This window comes from Crassostrea angulata, chromosome 2 (assembly GCF_025612915.1).
Source record: "Crassostrea angulata isolate pt1a10 chromosome 2, ASM2561291v2, whole genome shotgun sequence".
Taxonomy (NCBI): Eukaryota; Metazoa; Mollusca; class Bivalvia; order Ostreida; family Ostreidae; genus Magallana; species Magallana angulata.
The window spans coordinates 53,086,933-53,113,608 of NC_069112.1; the positions used below are offsets into that span (position 1 = coordinate 53,086,933).

Consider the following 26,676-nt stretch of genomic DNA (forward strand, 5'->3'; position numbering starts at 1 on the left):
GTGTGAATAAATGTTACAATTCAATTTTTTTGGTGGTAATATTTAAAATTTAATTACAACAGGACAAAACATGATTGAAATTGTACCGAGTTCTTTATAATTTGTGAGTGTGGGGATGGGTCAATGTCCCAAGGGAGGGTCAATAATTATTGGTCAATTGTTACGACGACAACGCAGAGCTATCTTTCCATAAATTTCCGACGAAAAAAATAAAAAGGAGTGGATACTCAAACTGAAGAGAGATGTAGGCTAAGGCTTCAGAGTAAGTATACCAGCTAATTAAAATGTTAATCCTGGATAGTTAGCTAATTTGAATGTTATCATTAAACTTTTTGTAAACAAAAATATGATCTGCAAAATCTGTAACATATCTCTCATTTTATAGTGTATTTCTTAGATATCAGACGCTACACTTCTCACAGTCGTAACTACCTCAGTTCTTGAATGGGAAACGGTGAAGATGTCTCAGGCCAGGGAGTGTACTTAGTGTATTTGCTTGGAGTCTTAAATATCTGTGCTCTTTAGAAGAGGCTCTGCCAGTTTTTCATGATCTGCTTTCCTAAATCATATATCTTCAAATATGGTAAACGTATCCTTTGGCGACAAAGTATACGCCACAATTTATTAGCACTCTTTGAGCAAGTCTGCTCTTCTAATTCCAAAGCATGAGTTCGATCAATGTGCATACATATCTACATAGTGTGCTCTCTCTCTCTCTCTCTCTCTCTCTCTCTCTCGTTTAAATGCCAGCAGTAGCAGTAGCTGTGTATGTTGTTTCTGACTATATATATCTTAGTCATATTGTGATTAGTATGAAGATAAAAAAAGAATTCGACGAATTCGAATGCTTTTTCCATTGTGTTGGCTAAAAAGTGAGTTTTTGCTTTATAAAGCTAAACTACCATTCTTCAACAGCAATTGGGCTTTTCAAGGTATTTTAAAATCAACCATATTTTTACAAAGTAGAAGCTTTCAAACAAAATGAGAAATTTAACAAAATATTTGACAAAATATTCAAAAAAGTATCCAATTGCAGTCATTTTAAAACATAGGCAATTGATCTATTTTCGTGGAAAATGACCAACAATTCAAGCAATATCATCGGAAGATTGAAAAATTAAGGAACTTAAAATAAATATAAATTCATAATAATTTAAACAAACATAATTTATTCTCGATACATAAAAAAAACTCCTTATTTGGGTGGATGAAGTGAGAACGTTTGAACGTCTTGACCAAGGGAATTGTGTACAAAACACTGATACTGCGCTATGTTCTCGGCCCTTAGGTGATTAATGTGTATCTTTACCATGTCTGTACCATACACTAAATTGATATTGGCTGGAATTTTGCTGGGATCAGTCTGCAAAAAAACCAAAAAAAACACCTCATAATTCACAAAAAATCATATATTACCACTTTGAAGCTACATCATAATTGAGCGAAATGCTTGTCTATCACTGTTATCAATTTTAAGAAATATGCAATATCCACATTGTTGTATCTTTTTTTTTTACATGCATCTAATTTATCTAATTCAAGCTTTCATCAGATTTAAGTAATTGATCTAAACATAGTCTCGCAAGATAATGTTCAATTGCGAATAAATATGGTCATTTTCAATATCTACCTATGCATGTATTCGAAAGATGTTTAAAACTCTTAACCTCTAAACTCTTAACCATATTCCTGTCGCATCTTAAAAAATATGTTATGTTGAGGTGTACTTCTATCCCATGAATTTCAATTTGTCAGAGTTGTGTGTTTTTGTGGTGATGAGATATTACTAAGGACAATACGTTTGCTATGTTTTCTCACGAAGAACAGTTATCACAGAATTATTATATTTTTCTTGTGAAATCAAATTAATAGGATTAACTATAATGATATTGGATACATTTACTTATTTGAAAAAAAAAACCCATTGTTTCATTTAGATTTTAATAATGTGTTATTTCAATACCATCATATTCCATCCAAGCTGATCAGATGGGGGGTTGCTCTCTACTCTACAGATGAGCTCCACATCATCACCATAATGATAATTAGTGGGCTGTACTTCTGTGGATAATATTACTGGTGGTCTTGGAGCTACAAAATAAGAAATATTAGCCTTCCACAATTTCCGAAATGTTGAGAATTTTTCAGTCAGGTTTATTCAAAGGAAACAACATTTGATCAAACTTTTTTTTATACTACTTTGATTTGTAGTAATATTTTAAACATAGTTTTAACAATACTGTTAGAAAATTATATTTTAGGCAATCATTCATTGGCTATAATCAAGCCATATTTTCTCTAACAAGCAGTTTTATTGCCTATTTAGACATATCAAAACTCCACTCATCATTTATTTAGATTGAACAACATAACAAAAGAAATTTTGTAAACATGATCAATTGAATAGAAGCCACATCCCCCTTCTCATGTTTCATAAATTTCATGAGGTGCTCGTTCAATTCTTGTTGTCAGTTTGTATTCATTGTGGGTTAAAGACAGGATGTTCAATTGGTAATTATGATTATAATTAAGTATACTACATGGCAAAATGGCCTGCTGCGTAAATGAATATCCACAAATTTCCACAAATTTCACATTTTAACAATTTTTTTCCCTGTGTGGAGGTCCCCCTTTGAACGGAAGTCATGACATAACTTTATTTTCTTTTTACCATAAAGATTCCTCATATCACATATAAAAGAAATGGCCGTGAAGTCAGAAAAAGTTAAATGCGTTTTCTTGTTTACGCACAGGGCAGTTGACGGTTGTTGACCGAACACAGCCGTCCGATACACTTGCGATAAAACCACTTAAATTTAAAACAATATGATGAAAAAAACCTGAAAGACACACACAACACAACATCTCAGTACCTGGTGTGGTTGGAGTTGTTGGAGTAGTAGTTGTAGTTGTTGGAGTCGTAGTAGTTGTTGTCGGTGTTGTAGTTGTCGGTGTTGTTGTTGTTGTCGGTGTTGTAGTTGTTGTTGTCGGTGTTGTAGTTGTTGTTGTCGGTGTTGTAGTTGTTGGCCTTGGAGTTGTTGTCGTCGTAGATGTGGTTGTAGTGGTCATATGATGCTGAGGTTTTTGAATCGTGCACTTGTTGTTACACAAATTATCTTGACAACAATTGTTACAAATGTTGCCGATTGACTGCGTGCAGTTCTATATAAAGAACAACAGAAATAATTCTTGATCAATCGATTGCAAACTTGAATATGAATCTTATCTTTAAATTTGTTAAGCAATTTAGCTCAATATATTTTTCAAAATCTTATAAAAACACATTATTGCTCATGTACATAGGTATTTCTACCCAATTCATCTGTATTAATTGGCAGCCATTATTTAAGTTAACAAAGATATAAAGGAAAAGGAATTAAAAACGTATGCAGGTTAAATGAAGCTCCATGATATTGATTTCTTTTGAAGAAAAACTATATTTAAAGACTTGCATTTCATTAAATACCTTAAAAACGAATTTATTTTCGCTTTCAAATTCTGAATCTATTGTACTAAGTTAGATTTTTCATAATTATCTCATTTACTAAGAACTTGTTTTCTATTTTAATTATAACAATATATTTAATATAACGATTCATAATACAAGATATGCAGGAATGTAATGTAGAAGGTAAGCATAGAGAACAGAGTTTAACAGTACAATAATTGAACAATGAAACAATTACCTGTATTGTTTTGGAACACCCTGATTGATATATTCGAATGAGTCCGACCTCTGATATCTTTTGGTGTATATAACAAAACTACAACAAATCGAAAGATATTAATAGTTTGTCAAAATCATATCATGAAAACATTTTTGGTGACGTTTTTCATGGCATGTCTCATCACCGCAAAAAATGACAATTACCATAATGAATTTTTTCATCAACTGAATTCTTATCTTTTTTAATCGTGAAGGGTAATTTGCAACGATTGATGAGTTTTAGCTATCCAGATAGCACCGCCTAGCACCGATGCATTTATCTAAAGTTTTTCTCGCAAAAACTATTGTAACAATTCAGTGGAGTGTTATATATTTTACATGTTAGAACCTTTAATGACATTATTGATTATATTGAACAATTCATCGATCGTGACGCAATATTGGGCCATGCCATTTAATTGCTAAACAATCTGATAAGCTGTGTAATTTTTGCTTAACAGTAGTTGAATTGATTACTAGTAAAAAAAAAAATAGTCGACTCCTGCATACCTTTTGTGATGTAATTATGTATATTGTATATTTTGATTTGTCTTTCAATGATCTTGAAAGGCATCTTGTTGTACATTGTAATATTTAAATTTGTTCTACTTGATCTATATCAAACGAAATTAAAATTAACGGATAAACAAAAAATAATTATAATAATGATAATAATGATAATTATATTTACAATGAAAATAAAATAAAAATTCAAATGATATATAATTTATGATTAAATTGAAAAAAAATAACATTGCTTCTAAATAGATAGTTAGATGGTAGATAAACTGTATTCACAATGAAATACAGGACTGGCATAATATGCCATTTTTGTATTGTATTATTTGTATTGTTTAAACTTACCCTGTCTTGGTCACACAAGGTAATTTGGTCACAATTATCAGGACTTAACTGCTGATCACACTCAAAGCAAAGGCGACCATTGTGATAGTCAAAGTCTGTAATGTTAATTTTCAAACTATTGCATACCATTAAGTGTAGATCACTGATTACTCATTATTAATTATTTTAACGAGAGATAAATAATCATAAATAAGGGCGATGGCGATCTTGAACATCTGCATGTCTGGACGGTAAGACTATCATTGCGTTTGAATTCTTACAACACAGATTGTATACAGAGGTCTGTTGCAGGTGAGTTAACGCTACATGGAGCTGATGTTATGCCACAAAAGCTTATGAAAATAGAGCAGAGCTCGTGGCAAAGCCCCGAGTAGGTCTTCCGTTGTTGCTGCGAGTTGAAAATATATGTTATATGGTGTCAAACGATTATAATTACTATACTTTCAGTTCTGCTTTTGTTATAAAAACGTGTTGTGATTGAAAGCCTGTATATAAAACGTGTTTTGAAACAAAGAAAGGAAGAAAATATTTTAGGAAAACTATTTGTCGAGCAGAGTTTATGTAATCGTTTCAAACATTCTTTAAAAAGTGAGATGTTTAATGGCGAGTTAAATTTTCAAGGGTAGCAAGCATTGTTATAAACAGTATGTACTCATGATTCATGTCAGGAATTGTATTTCTTTTTTAAACTGAACCCGCCTACAAAACACGTAAACCTTTCTCAAAGATAACTTCTATATTAAAATATTTCTAAATTTTTGAAGACTATGTGCACGTTTAGAATTGCGTGCTGACAAAATTTACAGACCCTAAAACGTACTACTACACCAAAAAAAGCGTGCGGCCTACGTGCGAGAAACGTTTCGTGTAAACCTTTTAGAGTTTCATGTAAACCGTTTAGCGTTTCGGGCAAAGCGTGTAAATCGTTTCGAGCAAAGCGTGCGAGAACCGTGTGAAACGTTCATCAGATTTCATTCGGAACTCTCTGACAAGTTAATTGTTTCAAAATGGCGCCCGTGTTTTACATTACTTTAACAAAATTGAGCGAATTTTTAACAAACAAAAGAAAGGTTTATATATTAAAAGACGACTAGTAACAGATAATTACATGTATATTTAACGTTTTCATGCGATGTTTCAGTACTGAAACAATATTAAAATTTGCTATACATAAAAAATATTAAATACAGTTAGTGAAACATGATTTCTATTGGAACAAACCTAAATCAACTTTAACTTGCACGATCATGTTTTGATAAGCATGTATTTTTATTATTTATTTACATCGATAACTCTTACTGAGACCATTCGGCTGTGTACAAGCAGCACACATAACCTCGGACATCGGGTGAGACCTGCACCTGGCTAAACCTGTCAATCAAACTCTGTGTATTTGTTTTCATTGGATGGTCAGGCGTCTCTCTTTTGTCAAAAGCCAATGGAAAATTAATGACTTCAAGGTAATCGGAATACGTATTTGATGAAGCACACAATTTAAATGATAGAAAATTTATTAATTATTTGAACAAAATTAAATGTAAACATAGAAAGGTAATAAAAAAATTAATTATTATGGGAATCTTTACGCATGATACTCAATTCAAATAGATTATATTATGATTTTATTATTTTATGTAGTAAAATCACCCTTCCAACTGTTACTCAATTACATAACAATTGATGACCTGGGGCTATAAATGTTCTGAGCTGTGTGCGCTGAAGCGACACAAGATTATCGGTCGCATGCGGCAATTGAATTAACACAGACTGGTCGAATAAACAAAGGGGTGGGAAAGTGAAACAAAATGTTACACATAAGAAACCACCAAAAATGATTTTCGACAGATCTTGCTATCTTTTCTCCAATTAAAAAAAAAATCCAGCGCGAGCACCAGTCAGCGGGGCGGGAGGAGGGGGGGGGGGGGCAGCAATGAGTTCGCTTCCACAATGAAACTACAGTAGTGATTAATATGTGACCGATAGAATCTAATCTAAAGTTGTTTAAACTCATGTGAATATTTTTTAAAATAATCATCGAATGCCTCAATTCAGGGCATTCCTTTATCGTGCTAGCACCTACCGCAAACATGTAACATGGAACTTTGATTATAATTTGATTTGATTTTTAAACAACCTTATACGCTATCGTATAAATCAATGCTTAATCAACTGTACAAGTAAAATAAATTTATCTTTTCATCTTAAACCAATATAATAGTTGAAAACATAATAAAATATAGTTGTGTCCGTGCAAAATATGAAACATAAACGTGTCATAAGGTACATGTAGAAGAACACGAACCGACCGCGGATCACTTATCCACTCTCGCCGGATCTCCTCAGCCATGTGCGAGGGATTATCATCATTTAAATGTTTAATATTTGAGGGGGGGGGGGGGGGGGTGTTGATTTAAAACATTAATTGTACAGTTTTTAAAGTAGTTTACATAAACAAACCAACCATTAGTTTATGTCTAACGATTTTTCCGATTTGGAGTAATATCGTTCATTAATATTCATTTACACTCAAATATTTAATTAAATATATACAAGTAGGACAAACTTTTATAACATAAAATTAAAACAGTTCTTGTATATACGGCTATATTAACTCAAACACGTTCATATGCATGTAAGTGTAAGTCGCGGTGTGCGAATCTTGTGTATTAAATACCCGCTTACCGCTAGGTAATGCAGCCGTCGCTGATCTCCTCGGCCGTGGGCAAAGAATATATTTCGTAAAGGTACAACGCACAGAAACGCACAGCTCACAACCAAGGAAGATTTGAAAAGTTTGCAATATAATGACCTAACTCTATCAAATAGAAGTTATATATTTTAAACTTAAACCCCACAATTGATCTTAGTCTATTATTGCTATAGAGAATGACATTGCTTTTATTAATTAAATGAACTATTTCTTACTTGACATCCAATCGTTTAATCCACAAAAGATTTTGTGTAATCAAAACTAAAACAATTCTTGAGTTCGCGGCTTAATAAACTCATATATGAGAGACGCAACTCTCGTGTATTAGATAACCGCTGACCGCTAGGTAGTCCAGCCGCGAGCATGGTGACCGATTTTCTCGGCCGCGGGCGAGGGAGAGCTTACGTAATGGTACACACACACACAGCTCTGATTCAAGGTAGATTTTAAATGCATGGAGTTAATAAATAAAATGTAATGCATAGAGTTTTTTAATTCCATATTTTGTGGTTAAAAAGAAAAGAAAAAGAATGTTTTGTTTTCCAATTGCCGTTTTTAATGATTGGGCACTAAGAACTTAACAACAATGACTTAAACTCCTAAAAAAAAAGCATGTACTCCAACAAAGAAACAATTCTTTTAAATTATTGCCTCCTGTATAAACCAGCATACTTTCTGCGGCAACTTTATGCCAGTTGTACGCACAAAGACTTTCGTTAACTTGTCAAATGAAAACAGGTACATGTCAACATGTAAAGCTTTTTACACTCATACTACACAAATCACTTACAAAAAAATATTTTTACGACCTTTATGAGATCCCAACAAACAACTTTTCCAGCGACATCTCTATCAAAATCCAAACCGTTTTTGAGTTATTAAGCAAAAACTTTTAGGGGCTATTGGCCCTTAATTTAAGGGGCCAGCCCTTTTTTATTGGTGTCAAATGAAAGCCCTTGATATTCTGCACAACTTTTATTCTACATGTTTTAACAAAATATTTTTCGTTAAAAAGATATAAAGGAAAATATGTCTAAATTTTTGCACTTTTTGGAATCCTGTTTTTGACCCCTACCTTTTCCTAAATAAGGAACGTAATCCAAAAACAAAAACCGATGTATACAACTTCAATGTCTTTGTTTTTCAAATTCGTTGGATTCCTATTCCCTGCTATCATAGTCTCGGAGCCTTTGTCTGGAAACCAAAGGCCCTAAAAAATTTTAAAAGGGGAATAACTCGTTAACGGAAAGGGAATTCTAACTTTTATGAATTGGTGAAGATAGTGTTTTGTAAATATCATTAGCCCTGAAAATTTGAGCAAAATCCGTTCAGAAATGAGCAAGATATGAAGCCTCAAAGTTCGCGTCTAGGAAGAAAAAAAAAAAAAAGAAAAATAAGAATAATCTTAACCCGCACAATAATAGAAAGGTCTTCCGTTGGAAACGGAAGACCTTAACAAGCACACAATGTGCAAACGGCCTATTAGTTGTTACAAACCTTTCATCAATGATTGAATTTCTTTCTATATATCTTCAGATTATGTTAAGTAAATAAGAAATTATTTTTGAATTTATAGTTCGGACTAATCAAATGAAATGCAAGTTAGGATAAATGCTTCTTGATAATAAATACGAAAGTTTATTTCTATAATATAAGAATATAATAAAAATACAAAAATATAACTGTATTATTCCAAGCGTTGGTTGATATAAACAAAAACACGAAAGCAATTAAGGTTTTAAGATAATTTAAGTGAAAGTTAATATGAAGAGTGAAAAAAATGCTTGTACATGTTTGTCAAACTGTTATTTACATGGTTAAAACGTACCGTTTTAAATTTAGAATTTGATATTTACTAGTGTACGTATATCATTGCAGTTTGTCTAATACAGGTCCACTAAAATCCGGTGCTGTGTTTGTTTATGAATAGATTTGTTATGTTAAAAGTCACCATAAATAACACATACAATAATTATAATTGATACAATGAACCTGAAACTCCGCAGGCTCCTCCATTATTGCAAGTCGTAGCGTTACAACATGATTCACAAACTGGAATTCTACCATCGTCCTCTAGATCGAAGTCAAGGTTGAATGAATCGGGGTCAGTTTCTCTAACCTTGACCGCTCTTCTACCGACCACAGGTACGGGGGGACCACTCAAACCGTTTATGGCATTGCATATCTATTAAAAATATCAAGCATTAAGCATTTTTGTTAATAATGGTTCCATATTTTAATGAAATTAGCAATGAACATTTTTTTGTTCATATCTTGAAGAGTACGTAATATCAAATATCAAATACATGTATAAAAAGTGGAATTGGAACATAATACATTTCATTTCATTAAGAACGTAACACATTTTAAAAAAAACATGATAACGATATTTAAACTTTCAATAACAAATTTTTAATTTAAAAATATATGACAATAGTATAGTTTTCTTCCCAACACATTGGAATCATGACCTTCAAACGAACAATTGAGCGTGGTATACTACACAATGCGGAATAGATACGGCTTTTCTTGTTTGTGTTCATCATGCAATTATGTAAATCTTGATCAATCAAAATACTTTGGCGTTGTCATGGACCTTTATTTCAGTGTTCATATAATTTTGTGTCAATGCACCGCAAAAAACTCTTTAAAGAAATTTGCAAAAAGGGTATTGATATTAAATATACTCACTGTGTTTGATTGGCATCCCAAGTCGTACCAAATAATGTTATGTCGTATGTACTGTTCCATGTAACATTGCTATAGATAATACAGATACAAAAAATAGATATCACACTTTAAGGAATCAATGAAGAGATAGAGATTTTTTGTCAAAACTATTTGATATTGAATTGGCTAGATAAAAGAAAATAGCATTGCTTACTTAAAAAATAATCATTCGGTGTAAATATGAAACTATTGTTGGGTCATTTTGTCCTATTTTATGTACATGTATATATACAATTTTTTTAAAACATTGACAAAAATACTACCGTCAGTTCAAATCTAATGTTTGGTGTTAACGGCAACACACTCACAACAATAAATCTAATTCAGTAATTGAAATGGGTAAAGATTTTACACAAAAGTGTTAATTTATTTTCATATTGGATACTATTTGCGTTTAAAATTGACATTGACATCAAGAAGTCCAGAATTGTTTGTGTCTTTAAAAATAAAACTTACTCAGAACTACAGAAACAAAATATGACCAGAAAATTAGATTTCACTGTCAATTAGTGTAAAGGTTTTGTTTTAAAAAATGTTAACTTTTCAATTAATGTAAAACAGAAAAGTGCACAACCACAAAACATATTAATTCTAAGACCTGGGTTTTTTTCTTTGAAAAAATAAATAACACTGACTTCTAGAGGTGACGTCACTATTATCTATGTTTTCATACCTCGTGGTCGCCACACCTGGTTACTAAATTACACTCGTGGGGGTTGATCAAATTTTGACAGTTCATGCAAAGCTGCCCTGCCGCTGAAATAAGTAAAAAAAACATAAGCGGAAACCAATTAATTAAGTTCATATATTAACTTAAGAAAAATAACAAGAAATATATGATGTATAACTTAGCTATAATATTGCTATAAACAGTGCTTTGTTTGTTTTTTTAACATTGCACTGGTATTGGTACATGTATCATCTATCATTTGTGTAAACCTATTACAAATACCAAATAATACCTAATGCTTATCTGTTGTTTAAATAAAAATTAGATCTTAATCCTGAGCAAAAGTCATAAAATGATACAAATTGTCTGAATGAAATGTGACAACCCCTTTCTTACCTGCAATTTCGATTAATCCAAGTAAAACAACTAAATACATGGTATCAACTGAAATTAAGAGAATACGCGTTAATTTATATACAATGCATGATAACCAAAAGACGAATACTGTAGATTTTAAATCGGTAACTCAATGTACTTAAAACATCAAGATTTCAGTAATAAGAATATATAAGATGAATGCAATTAATGAGCCATTTTAGATAATTGGTAATTAGCATAGAAACAGCGTTGAATACTGTTGTAATTTATTTTAGATATATATCAACATATAACAAGTGAATTCAAAATTTATATTATGACAATGCCTTTATTGAAATGTTTGAAATCACAGAAAAAGAATAGTTTACAAAATGTTTAACTTTCCATTCATCGAGAGAAAGATATAATTATTTAAACAATCTCTTGTCATACACACAAATGTAACTGAATGTCAGGTTAAAGTTAACTTATATTCATTTAAGGTCAAGATCTAGTGAATGAAAGATGTCTACGGGTTTATGAAATTCGGGATAAAACATTTTTCAGTGATGCTACATAACAATAGCTTTATGTGATATTGTGTACCAGTGTTTGACGGTTTGATAAATACAATAATAATCATGATTTTCACTGTCAATTTCTATATAAAACAAACGAAATGGTTAACAAATCTCGGATTTTTTAAATTTTTGACTAATGAAATAAATCTAAAACGACTACAGTCTCTTCAAAATGGCCTTGAACAGACGAAGAATATGGATTAATTTTGTCCAGCAAACTATTTTTTATATAATTTCTGTAAAGTCGTAAAGTGCGGGAATCAGAATTAACAAAGTATTTATGACGTCACAATGATTCTAGCACTAATAAGACACTCCTGAATCATTTACAACATCCCGACCTTAAACATGCATTTAAAACATTAAAACTGTTTTTTAGTAGGATTTTTTAGGTGATTTAAAATATAATAGCATGGGAATTTGGTAAAAATATTTATTAGCAAAGACAATCAACAATTTAGTAATATTAATGTTTAAAAATCTTTGCAGCTGTTCTCTGTGAAGATGACATTTATTTTTATTACATGACTGTTATATGTCACGATTTATCCAAAAAAAGCAAAATAATAATTGATGACAAGGTACCAATGCAGATTATCCATATTAGATGAATATGGTAGCAGTGTACTTACAATTATGACCAAGAATACACCGTTGATGGAAGCGACACTGGCGGAAAAGGACTGAGATAAGAAAAAGTTCCGTAACAAGATAGGGACTCTAACATGTGATAACTAACGCACTTGCATGAACCAATACGCACACAGTCCTATTGCTCTAAGTAAGAGTAAAGAGATATGCGTCTATTTTTGTTTTTTCTATTTTTATTGTTTGTTCAATTTAGGTGTTTCCCTTTTGCAATGATCACGAGTATAACCTTGTGTTGACATTTAGTGTATGATGAATTGGGTTAGTTTTAAATTCAACACGTTTCCTCCCTTGATAAGAAATGTATTACTGTTCGCATACAATTCAAGGCCTTCAATGATAAGGTCAAATAAAGCAAAGTAACCGTTCTTTATGTTTCAATCAACATGTGTAATATTTAATATTTTACTTCATTTTAATGTTGTATAAGCACAAACACATATTTCTTTTAATTGCAAAACAGTTCTGCTATTATTTAAACATGCTCTACGGGTTTTTTTACAAGTGAAATTGCATTGAGAAAATTTTTAAGTACATGGATAGTTTAACAAAACTTCGACGAATTGAAACACATGATTTGTATTTTTTTTATTGTCATGAGCAATCAAACATGTAAAATGCATACTAAAAAGGTCAAAGCTAATGAACAATATGTGAAAGAAAATAAACTAGCATATTCTGATCTAAGTCCCGCGTTGCTATGCAAGCATTTTACATAATCATTATGATAACAAGTTGATGATTCACATTTTTAATATAAACATATTGTTAATATTAACACATTATACCCTTTAATAAAGATGACGCAATAAGATGCGTGATTAAATAATGATTTACAGAATCATGCAAACTGAAATAAAAAAATATAGAGTGCAAATAAAAATGGTTTTGATACATCTTCACATTATCTTGCGTTTTGACCTGGTTTTGATAGTATGAGTGTTTTCTATGTCGACATTTGACACAATTTTTAAACTATTGCTACAGAATTAAACTATAGTGATGTTAATAAAAAAAAACCCCAGAATATTCTTTTCAATATTCAGTCTCTACGTTTATACATGCTGTAAGTGCATTTGATAAGAAATAATTTGCTCAAAAGTTAGATTACGGAAAAGAAAAGAAAAGAGGTGCAACGTTTCGCGTGATAAAGGGAAATGAAGATATAAAAATATATAAAGCTATACATATTCTCCAGGACCATAAACAAAGCATAAATAAGCCAACTCATGTTACGCATTCTATGATACTAGTACATAAGAATATCATACACGCATAATCTATGAACGTACTAAACAATGTTCATTAGAAATATTTACGTGCAACAGTCAAATGTAATCACATCAGTAAACTTAGCATGGAAATTCCAACAACTACCATTACAATATGTATAAACTGATCAGTTGGTTTATTGTATTCTAGTCTTAGTTTTGTCTTTAAAATTGCCATGCTATATAATCAAAGGCAAGTGCATATTGTTGCGGAATAAAAAAGCATGCATCCATTAAAAGAACGGTACCGCTTAATCTGTAGATGTAACTCGTACTCTGCACATCTTGTTGTAAATTGGCAATAGTACATGTTTGTGTTCGTGCACTTAAGCTACCTTTACTGTATCACTATAATATTTTCAAACAAGCTATATATTATCATGAGGAATTTTCACATTATTTGGACAATTAAAACTAAAAATAATATCTTGAACGTTTGTTTTCGAATTCAATGAAACTCTTTTTTTTTCTAAAAAGGAAAAACATGTAATTTGTTTAAGATAACTTAAAATGAATTTGTCTCAATAATAACTTTTGATTATCTATTCTACAATGCATGTGTTTTGTTACATGTGTATTTATGATTTGCAACTTAGTGATACAAACCATTAAAAAAGAGGTCTGAAAATTATAAGTCATGTAATATAATGGGGTTTTTTTTATCAACAGAACATATCCAGTAACGGAAAGGTAATTTTTTCTAAGCTTAAAAAGAAAATCTTTTCCTTAGAATTTAATATTCCTATCAAGATTAGAGACAATGTACTTACAAGAAAGTAATTAAATCTTCTCACATAAAAAACATCATTTTTTTATATGAAAACATCGACCAACCTTGTAGCAGCTTAACATGCATCTTTAAAACAGCTTCAATTTAAATGTGCAAACCACATACGTTATTGTACAGTGCCGTAATTTTAGAAGGCAAATATCTTTAAACTATCCCAAATTGTATATTCATTTAGATATAAATGTAAAAAATATGCATGGACTAATTGAGTTGTGTTGTTATTGATATTGTTATAAAGCCATTTGACCAATCATTTCTTAAAAACCGAGTACATTTCCATTATAGCAGGCCTGTTCCGAAGATCACAAATCCGTTTTCTGAAATTCCTGAAAAGCAAAATTTATAAATCTATTATTTGTATAGTTAATAGTAACAATTGTAGCATATGGCTCCGGTAATTAATTAGACTTGCTCTTAGGGACTTAAAATATTGCTGATGTCATCTATGGTGAAATTTAATTGTTTTATTATTTTAGTACAAAATATTAATCAAAAAGTTCAAAACAATGTAGTTCAATATATCTTGAATATTATACATTGAAATTTATACACTTTCAATATGTTTTTTTTTTAATTGTCTACCAAAAACTGGTCCCAAGAGTATCAGAATAACTATTTATGATTTTAATTGGACTATTTTAAAGCCCCCCCCCCCCCCCCCCTTAATTTACAAAAGCTTTTCAATGTTCCGAATAGGTGTTGATCAGTTCATCAAAATCACAAACTTTTCTAATGAGGTAGGACTTAGTCTGTTCTGCAGGGAATCAGATAGTAAACGGCTATTTCTCAGGGACTCTGAGAAGATATATTGATCTACCTTAAAACCATATATTAACAATAATATTCTTTGAAACATCCCGAAAATGAACTTGATCGCAGTACTTAAACGTCTTATTGTAGAGGGAAACACACACCAAATGATGTATATAATGTTGAGTAGCAAAAGAAGGCAGAAGAGAACAATAAAGGCATAGAGAGCAGCCGCCTGTTGGTTGTATGAAGAGGATTCACCAGCTGAAATGAAACGAAACAAATTGATGAGTGTTATTTAAAACTGTATCACTTGATTATAGCCATGCTTTTTGATTTATTGGAACTCGGTATGTCATTTTATTATTTTTTTTTTACATTTAACAGGGTAGCAATATTTTATTTGGTGCAACAATTATTTAAGTGCGTCTTATTCGGAGGAATTTTCAGTTTGGAAAAATACTGAAGTCATATAAAAAGTGTTATTGCATACTGATGTTTAGCTAACTAGTCTTTTGAAATATCGAAGGTAAATCTTTAAAAACATTAAAAATAAGAAAGATCACAGCTGCATTTCAACGTGATGTAATTTTAAATTAAAATTATCTTCTTTTTTTTTGCCCTTCATTATCTTAAATGTGAATTCAAAATTGTCATGTTTAACATCTTGATTGCAGTGTGGGGATTTGAATGCCTTTTTAATGATTTTTCTACCTGAACGGTTAGAATTAGTAACACCAGCTATATTACCATCGTTGCACAGGTCGCCTTTGAACCCTTCAGGACACCCCCGTGGACAATGTCCGGTCACGTGATTGCATTGTTCTCCATAAAGATAAAGACAGTTTCCACAAGCCATCGTACATGCTGGTCCATACGTGTTGTTGCGACAAGCTAAAATAACGAAGGCAAAATTCGAATGAAATGAATTAAATTCAAGATGAATGCTATCTAATTGCATTGTAACCATTTTGAAATGTTTATCTTAGCATTTTGATAAACGTTTCAAAATGGTTACAGATACCAATGTATTAATATATCAAAAGTAATATCATAATTACATACGTTAAATCGACTACAATATCAGTGGTGTTATAAATTATACAATTGACAATAACTGAGAGTATTGATTGTTGCCTTGAAGATCCTCAAAAAAACGTTCAAATGTCCAAACGTTAAAAAAAATACATCATATGAAAAGATAGTACATGTACTTAATTTTAACAGTTCTATTGTACTAAATTTGCATTAACAACGACTTCATACTCACTTTGAAGATAATGAAGACAAAATTGCAAACATAAAAATTGTTCATAAAAATTTACCTTGTGTATCATATCAATTCATAATCATTATATATATTAAATTAGTATTTACCGTTATCAGTTCAACAATAAAAGTTTATAGTTTCATTTTTTGGCAAAATATCTTCAGGTAACCTTTAGTGTTGTGTAGGTAATGCTAATGTTAAAAACTAATAGATGAAATGGTTTAAAACAAAAAAAACCGCTTGCCTTTAGTACAACGTGCCCCTTCGTAGCCACTGTCGCATTCCCCCGGACACGCACCATCTTCAAAATGGCATTGACTTCCCCGAAAACAATGGCCGCATGTAAGAGTACAGTTTGGTCCATATTTGCCGCCATCACATTCTGTTTCATAAAGTAGTTGATTAAAAAGTAATTATATTGATAGAATAGTTTGACTTTACTGTTAGGTACCATTAAAATGGTCATTTAAATTTATTTTGTTATTCAACCTGTTTGATAATCCATGCTAATTTCTTTCAGATGTTTAAAAAAAACTTATATCTTTATATTTTGTGCAGACATGGATTGAAAAATCAATAAAATTATGGGTTAACATATGTGAAGAAAAAACAAATCAATATAACTGGGCTTAATACATTTGGAGGGTTTATGAAAGCATAAACAACGAATACACATTCAATAACTTGCCACAGATTATGTTTAATTCATGTAAATCTTACGACGATGTACGTATTTCTTACGTTTATCACACGTCACTCCCTTCCATCCTGCCAGACAACCATCCTGACATTCCCCTGTTACCCTGTCACACCCATCTGGCACGGCACAGTGGATACTACATCTCTCCTGACAGTCATATCCAAAACTACCAACAGGGCAAGCTGTTGAAGATATATGTACATACGCATTAAACGAGGAGGTAAGCATGAAGGGTCTTCTTAGTATTGATTCCATAACTTAAGGTCATGATCTAGTAAATGAAAGGTGCCAACAGATTTATAAAATTTAAGATATAAATTCTTTCCATGATGCTTCAAAATAACAACATTGTTTGATAGGGTGTACCGAGGCTAAATTTTTGGGTAAACACAATGAAAAATCATGTTTTAAACTATCATTTTCAATTATATATGAAGGGAAGAATTTTAGGAGTTTTGTCCATTGTTGATTAATAAAATATATCTAGAATGCCTACAGTCTCTCCAAAAACGGAATAAAACAAGCTCTTGACTTCCTCTTTAAAATGATGTCAAATTGAATATATGTATCGGGATTGCTTTTCCCATGATTCAACATAATTTTTTTTTTTACTTTTCTCGTAAAACAAACAGGCATTTCAAAAAATAGAATACGTGTAAACAATATATTAAAACTTTTGTTATAGCATATTTCACTTTCAATTCTATATGGCATTGCAAATTAAAACTTGTTTTTTGAAAATTCATCTAATATTTGGTGGTCATAACTATAATACTTTTTAAGCAAATGCAGTCATATTTAACAGATTTCCGGGGTTTTTCATTCTTCAAAAACACACATATACGTCATATTCAGGGCACACTGAGCTTAACCTGTAGCACAGTAGATGCCGAGTGATCCTCTGTCACATCCATTTGGACAACTTCCGTTCACGTGATGACATTGGTCCCGGTTTCTACAGTTTCCACAAATTCGTTTACATTCGAGGCCGTATGTATGGTCTTTACATTCTGCATAATAAATTTAAATGATAAGTTTCTGATTTGTAAAATCAAAGATAATTGTTCAAAGAATTTTAAAATAATAACATTGATAACTTTTTTTAATCATTATTACTATTTATAATACTAATATTAGGAGTAGTATTAATAGTAAAATTAATAGTAGCAGCAGCAAAATAAACCCCTTCTTTTAGTTTTTTTTTGGTTGTGTTTGTACGGAAGCCCGTTGGTGCCACGTGGGAAAAATATTTTATCTGGCGGCCGCCAGATAATTATTTGGCGGCCGCCACTTATTATCTGGCGGCCGCCACTTAATATCTGGCGGCCGCCACATAATTTATATGGCGGCCGCCACATAATTTATTTGGCGGCCGTCACATAATTTATCTGTCGGCCGCCACATAAATTATTTTGCAAACCGTGAGTGTTAGTGTATTTATATTTGGTTGAGAAGATGGATGTTGACACAGCCGCTGCTCTGTATTTTCATATGGTGTTTACCGCGACAAAGAAATGTGTAAACACCACGAAGTAAACATGTCGAAAGCTAGATTACATGCATGCTTATTTTCATTATAAGAATGGAATGAAAATGCAAGCTGTCCTTGTTTTGCCCCTTATTTTGTTATGTTGTATATAAATTGTAGTCATATTTTAAAAAACTCTAAGGAAAGTATTAAATTCAGTAATTCCAGTGTTTTTGTTGTGTTTTTTAAGCCAATGTGTTCTCACGCTTGAATTTGGTATACGTGACCCCGTCTATTGGTTTACTGTCAGCCGAAGTCTCAAACCGGATGGCACGCATAGAACACATGAATTGAGTCTACGCGAAAGAAAATAGTTCAGAAACCTTCCATGCATTTCTGTAAATATATATTACAAAAACACGCATTACATCGTTTTAAGTCCTCTATGTGTAAACCGAATTCTATAAATAAAATAAACAAATAGCTTTATTGATCAAAATATTCTTGCTCGGGTTCAATAGATGTAGTGTTTTGTTGAATTGAGTTACGTAACTGAATGCACACCGCTGTCAAAGATTCAGTTGGTGGACGAGCTCATAAAATCAATAGAAGAGGGTGAAGGTTTAATCGAAAATTAAGTTCAACTCTAAAATACCATGTTTTACAACAAACATGTATAATACAAGGCACAAAGTAATACAAAAATCATGCTAGATTCTACCAAAGTCTTCTATACATTCAACTCAACCAGTTTTTCAAAACCCTAAGCTCTGCAATTGATATTCAATGTCAAGTTTCAGAAATAAATAATAAAACTAATAAATTAGAGGGTATCCACAACTTTTCTTAAAAGCTCCAATTAAAACATGCGCGCGCATCAGAAAGCCAGGTTTAATCTGGCGGCCGCCACATAATTATGTGGCGGCCGCCAGAAAATTATGTGGCGGCCGCCAGATAATAAGTGGCGGCCGCCAAATAATTATCTGGCGGCCGCCAGATAAGATATTTTTCTTAGTGGCACCAACAGACTTCCGTATGTTTGTCATTAAAGCATTTTCGTAAAATGGCCGAGCGATCAGCGTGCTAAAACCCTCGTGTACAACAATGATCTTCACTAAGTTAAGTTTAAAACCCCTGTCGTTGGTGTTAATGAAGCTCCTAAATAATAAGCTCTTTACAGTTTATCAGATCGATTTCAATACATCTCTTACGTTCATCGCATGTTGGTCCCTTGTAACCCGGAACACAGCCCAGACAGGTTCCCTCCACAATGTGACAATGACCTTCCTTACAGTTCTGTGGACACCGCTGGTAACAGTCCTCTCCATAGAAACCAGCCCTAGCACACCCTTACAAACCCCCGAAAATATAGTGAAAATGGATCTTTTGAATAAAAATGTATAAAACTCATATCACACAGTACGATAAAAGCACAAATTGAGCATAACTGTAATTAAATGTTTGTGTACGTTCAAAACATCATTTAATAAATGCTTTGTATTTGATTTTGTGCATTATTTTCTTTTGTGCTTATTATATTTAACGTTGCCTTAATTGTTATTAGATTAATATCAATGTGTTTTAGCTTTAGCCTTCTACTTTATTTTACCTTTTTTTTTTTACATCTGTCGTAATTAACCTAAAACTAATGATATCTACTTAACAGTTCTAGAGCTGTACAGCTGGACACAACTGCGCAGACGAGGTGCAAAAGACATGCTAGGTTTTTTAAGAGTTCAGTCAATATTTGTTCAGTTAACGCTCTTATCCAGAATTTGTAAATGATTAATCAAAGGTGTATTTTGTACATTTAAGTTAAATTAAACTCTTGTATTTTTAGAAAAAGAAAATTCGAGTATGCTTTTAAAATTTGAACTCTTTCGGCACTGGAATGTTAATATTAACATTTCCGAAATTAATCCCCAGGATGAATTACCATTTACATTTCTAAATCATACACGTATGTTTGCAATATGCGAGTAACCCATTAACTGAAATCTTTAATTTCAGGTACATTTCAACAAGAAGAGAATTCATAACTCAATTCTGAAGGAAAACTAATTATGTTGTGATGAGTAATGGTTTATCAATTGTGTGATTTAAAATATATTGAAACAAGAAATTTACTATTTTTTTTCTATCATTTTTGCATGAAGTCTTGTGGTTCTTTTACGCTTTGTTTTCAGGATTTTCCTTTCAGCCGTTTTTAAATTTTTTTTAGTACTTTGATTGAAAAACATGTTTACCTTAATACTGACTATGAAATTCATAAGTTTATAATAATTCAACAATACATGTAATCCAACGGGGTGGTTTTATCAGAAAACCTTCCTCTCCTTACGCTGCAGTCAGTGCAATAGTAAAAAAAAAAGTAACTATTTTAAAATCTTGTTCCTCAGAAACTAATTAGCCAGGAGAGCTGAAATTTGTGTGGAAGCATCTTCAGATAGTGAAAATTCAAAATTGCGAAATGCATGACCCCTGGGTGTAGAATGGGGCCAAAATTTTGGTCGAATTTTCACATAGGAATGTATAGAGTTACTCTTTAAAACAATTTTAAAAAAAGCTTTAATTGTAATGCCCGTGCAACAATAGAAAAACATGGATAGTTATTTGAGAAATAAAGTACGAGTTTTCGTGAATTTAGCAGAATAACCTCTGAGGTCGAGAAATGTTGTTTGTTAGCCGAGGCTTTTATATTTCAAACAACATTTCGAGACCGGGGAGGTTATCCTGCAACTTTCACGATGACAAGAACTTTATTTCTACTCTACTAACAGCCCAGTATCTACAGATCGTTTCTCCTGTAGAGAGACGATCTAGGTCATTTTGACGGCTGTTCCGTGTAACCCCAGTGGTTTTGTTAGTAATGTTTACATGTGTATCGATCAAAGGAATCACATGCAGACGCAAAGAGTTAAAGTGAAGGAAGAAATCCCGTTCCGGCGAACCAAGAATATATACTAATTTACTCTTATATGTACCCTGTAAATAGACTAGCGTCCCCATTTTACTCCCGTTTTTCTTTATTTGTAATGAAAGAGTCAGAAATCTACTCACCGTAAACCGTAAATTTACTCACCGTAAACCTCGACCTCACATAGCTCACTGAAGGCATATCTATCGTATCCAGCAGGAATAGAGGACTGAGTCCTCTTGTTGTAGAAGATGACATACCTCCCATGCCTAGGACACGTTATAGTAATAGGATTCGGTATTGTGGCTCTAGTAAAGTTTGTATCCCTGAAGCACACAACTCCCTCCTCTCGGTCAGTTGAGTTGGATATGTATAATGTAAATCCAAGAAACCTTGATGTGTAGGCATTGGACGCGTCTGAAAAGAGGTTTGTTTTTATCTATATGTATATGGCATTGAATGGTTTATATTTGACGTTGTCGTGTCAATAATTGTCGTTAGGTGAGCAAACAAATTGAATAACGCACTTAGTGCGCTATTATAATTTGTCTGATCAACTGACGGGTGTTATTTTAAACAAGACGACGTCAAAAAGAAATCCTTCAGTGCTGATATTTACATTCCCTTATCGATTAAAATTAATTTTTTTATTTGATAAATTGCTATTAATTGCAGACCACGGATGGAGTTCATTTGTAACAGCAAGAACAGCTGTTATCTAAAACCGGTTTAACTGGTTATCACATCTACTATTGAGATGAGCCTTGAAAATATAGTCCATGGAAATAACTTTAAAAATTCTGCTGTTCACAAAGTGTTACATAAACGTAAAATATGATGTTTACCAACATGTTTGAAATATATTTTTATACATATAGCATACAAATCATTGTTTGGGAACTAATTATGTAAATGATAAATTGTTACATTTTAAAAGCAAATTCTTATTGTTTGTATCAATTTTGTTATGCTTAGACGTTTTAGTCATTGTACAAATTGTACACATTTTAAAAGACAGTTTACGAAAACATGTACTCCAATGAATGTTGTCCGTCCTGTATTGTATAGTCACGTGATGAATACTTGACACATTTTTCAAGTCAACTCTCCATTCTGCTGTTAGTTTACTGTTGGCTGATATTGAACACTGTCCTCCATTTGCAGAAAGATCCGTATTCCGACCGTCCACTGCTAGATTTGATCCCCAGTTACCTTTGTAGACTGTTGCCAGGTAGGCTTGAACAGTGCAATGTTGTCTGTGAAAAAATAAAACTTCATTATAAACTAGTTTACAGTTGCGCATTTTTTCTACTTAACAAATTAAAGCATGCTCATTGCTGAAAGTAGTTAGTGCCCTGTACGCCTTTAGAAGCACTTGCTTAAATTGTCTTTTCTACCCAAACAAAAATGATGCATTGATATCTTCCTACATGTACATTAATTACCAAACTGCTGTTTGAATAAATAAAAAAAGAATTAAAGTTTTGTTCAGAAAACAATGTGTATAGTTAACATGTTCAATGAAAGAATCATAAAAGACAAAGAGAAACAGAGATTCAAAGAAGCGAAGAGGTTTATTGTTGAATAAATTACCGTATCCGACAACTCCTAATGGTAATACACTGTATAATGTAATTATCCAGATTCTGCATGAGTACATTTTCGTAACTCCTCAATATAAAAAGGAAAGTAGTATGACCAGGTGCAAGGCAAATGTCAACTAGCTTGTTTTTTTGATTGCTGGCTTTTAGAAAGGCATAAGACAAGGAGATATGTCGATATGTCCTTATGAAGAGTTTCCTATTACATATGCGTGTGGTCTTCATGATCTCTAATATAATCTATTAAGCTAACAAACCTTGGTTCTTGGAATTAATCTATATATAAACATGAAAAGTGCAGGCATTTAATAATATTAACCTATTTTATAATAAAATGTGGCGGGCATGGGGCATAAAACTGAAAGAAAACGAAAGTAAAGATTTAAATCATTCCTAGATCTTTTTACATGTATATATGTATTTTAAATGAAATCAGCAAAACTGAAAAAGGGAATTGGTGTGGACTGCATTTAATTTAAAACATTTAGTTTGCGCTATCTTTTAAAATAAAACATTTGATAAGATATTTATACAAAACCGGTTGATTCCTTCTCCAAACAATTTGTTCTAGAGATGCACGTTATGATGTCAATAATATACTCTTCAAAGACAATAACAATGATTTTAATGTCGAATTAAAGCTAAGCTGATTTAATCACGTCATGACTACTCTCATGTATTACTAATTATAATCTGCACACTACACAAAGCGAGAAGATGATATTGTTGAACTTCTGAACTCTTGAGCTTCAATCACCCATTACTTTAACAAATACTAATACATGTAGTGTAAATAACGGGACATTTTGGCTAATTTATAAAATTCTCATTATTATAATTAATAAAAATGTGTTATTATTAATTACTATTGAGAAATTAATCATTATTAAATCAAATTAATCTCAAATGCATAATAGTGACATCAATTAATTTAACTGTAACTGTTGTATCACGTAATATTATTTTATATAATTTTTGGTAAAGTGTTTAAATGTTATGTAACAATTAAAGTCACGCTGGTTGCAAAGAGCAATATATACCATGTCTTGTTTTGTTTATATATTTCGTATCGAAAGATTGAGATGATTGTCATACGTCAAGTAAACTATATAAGTTATGGCCCCTTGAAACGGAAATCAATTATGGATAAAATTAATTAACAAAACAAACAATGAAAAAAGAGACAACGTATACGTATAAATACATGGAATAACACTTCTGATAAAAGGACACTAAGCAGGGAATGACTGTCCCGAAAAATTATACAAGGATTTTACCAACCAGTTTGTTAACTCTAGTCTAAGTGGTTTTATCTTACTACGTTTTCATCTTTGTTTAACTTACCTTAAGAGTCCCACATGCCGTGAATCAGACTTTAGAAAACTCTCTACTAGGTATTTTTAAGAAGATTCAAGAAAATTTCTACTTGACCTAACCTCTTTTCTTTTTAGATTTAAAAAAGATAGTAACTGTTATGCGGTTTTATCCTCTATGTGAAAGTCTTGCTTTGGGACATATCAAAAAGCTTTAAAGGATATTGCGATGCATTCGAGAAATATCTAGCTAGGTGATTCGACCCTGCACGTTAAAAACACAACGCGTTTCGAAGACGTTGACACGTTTGCCTAAAAGCTTGTTATCGTTACTCCTCGAAAGCTGCAACACCTGAGCGCACCTGAGCGCACGCAATCTTCATGGATATTACATGTACAATGTATCGGTCTATCTAGTAGTTCCAAAAATCCAAAAGACGAAAGATCTTGCATTGAATGATATGTAATTAGAAATTAAAGAGCATGGCCATGATTTTGTTCAGCAATTATTTTTTTCAATTTAAATATTTACAGTGGTTTAGTAAGGCATTTATAATAGGCAATCAAAATTTGAGTGTCATTCGTTGAGTTATAAACGAGTTACATAGCTAACGAGTATTTACTTTGTAAATGGGACCTTTTCCAATAAACATGAAAAACCAAACTTACGAGGGTTGTTGAAAAGATTGCAAGCAATTTCGATTGTGAGCAGACTATTTGCATGATGCCAGCGAAACTTTTCAGATTTAAACTTGACGTATTTGCTGAGAAATATTTTAGGATTTGTATGGTTTAAATGCACCATAAAAAAGTATAAAGCATAATTATTTTGATAAGATATGCTTTTCGGAGCATGTCAGAATTTTATTCATTTTTAATTTTTTTTTACACAGTTGTCCTTACTCAGAAAATGTACCGTTTAAGCGCATAAAAATGAACGATATTTCATTTGATATTACTATGATTTATAAAGGTTTATTGTGAAAGTGTCAATTAAATCGAAGAATGTCTTACCATTTTATCGCCGATTTTGGACGAACAACGCTCGAAAAATGAGTCAAAAACGCTAACGTCGATGAACATATTTGACCACGGACCTTTAATAAAATTTGTGTTCACGCAGGAAAATCTCCGACGGAGACCAAAGGGTCTTAATGCAGCTATTTCTTTTAGAAAAAAGGTTTACTTTGAAAAAGAATAACAGGTTTGACTTTCAGTTGACGTCGTGGAAATATAAAATGGTGCTTCGTAAATGTAATTCATGCAAAGTTATAATCGCTGTATCTTCTTTGAAAGAAAAAATAAATTCATATAACTTTTTGCTTACTTGTTTTTAATTGACAGTCAATTAATTAAGGTACCACACTACACCCAGACTTAAACTTTTTAAGACACTACGTCACAAGATGGCGATTTAAATGTTTTGTTAAACTGTTTATATCGTTCGATTGGGTTGTATATCGTCGTAGCTCAGTGGCTAAAGTAATGGGCCTCTGAACTGCAGATCATGAGTTCGAATCCGCCTGGAGCTTTTGTTCATGTTAACTGAATTAAATTTTTTGTAAATGTAATTTTTTTTATCCAAAATTGCACATTTTTTGCCTATTTATCTTAAATACTTCTTATCCATTATGATATCTCTCATAAACAGGTAACTTTTCTGCTTATTTGATAAAATATATCAAGGTGTAGTTAGCCACCTTAATAAAACATACTCCATCCTACAAAGTACATAGTAATTTTGCCGTAAATCTCTTTGTCCGCGAAATTTTATAACAACCCTCGTATCAATTTAAAAATTTGAACAATTTAGATTTGCATTTTCTCTCCTTACAATCCGATTCTCCTCTCACCTGCCAGCGACGTTTCTTAAATTATTTGAGGCATCCTACATATGTACCACGGTCATATACAATCTTGAAATTAATTAATTTGATTTTTACTTCATGCACAACTTTGTGTATCAAAGATGGATGAAATAGGTATCACAGGGATTGCCGTTTGCTCCTTCCGTTGTCATTAAAATCATTGTGTATTGACTACATGTCGAGAACATATTGCTTTAGTCTATGTAAAAAGTGACGTGGGTAGGAGTAAATCGTTTGCCCGTTCTCTGTTTGCTTACTTCTTGCGAATTTGTTTAATGCACAGATAGTCCCGAAACGATTTGAATAAAACAAACGGACCAACTGGCGATAAACATACATTCTAATTGTTCAATGTCTACTTATTTCGTTTTTTTTTATTTTGTGACCTAAAAAGGTCTTATTAAAGAAAAACACCACACATGCTTTCGTAAATCATGATTGACGCATATAAATTTGTTAAGA

At 32.0% G+C, this 26,676-nt stretch overlaps 1 protein-coding gene and 1 pseudogene across 1 annotated transcript; both read right to left on the reverse strand.

Moving 5' to 3' along the window:
• Positions 1–1,152: 1,152 nt before the first annotated feature.
• LOC128170527 (uncharacterized) lies at positions 1,153–12,360 on the reverse strand. Its single transcript, XM_052836314.1, has 10 exons — positions 12,251–12,360; positions 11,077–11,124; positions 10,684–10,766; positions 9,972–10,040; positions 9,273–9,465; positions 4,571–4,665; positions 3,687–3,764; positions 2,874–3,162; positions 1,964–2,091; positions 1,153–1,363 (listed from the first exon to the last, which is right to left on the reverse strand). The coding sequence occupies exons 2-10, from the start codon at positions 11,114–11,116 to the stop codon at positions 1,196–1,198; spliced, it is 1,143 nt and encodes a 380-aa protein (XP_052692274.1). The 5' UTR covers positions 11,117–11,124; positions 12,251–12,360; the 3' UTR covers positions 1,153–1,195.
• Positions 12,361–12,789: 429 nt separating this feature from the next.
• LOC128170515 (multiple epidermal growth factor-like domains protein 11) lies at positions 12,790–23,092 on the reverse strand (annotated as a pseudogene).
• Positions 23,093–26,676: the final 3,584 nt, after the last annotated feature.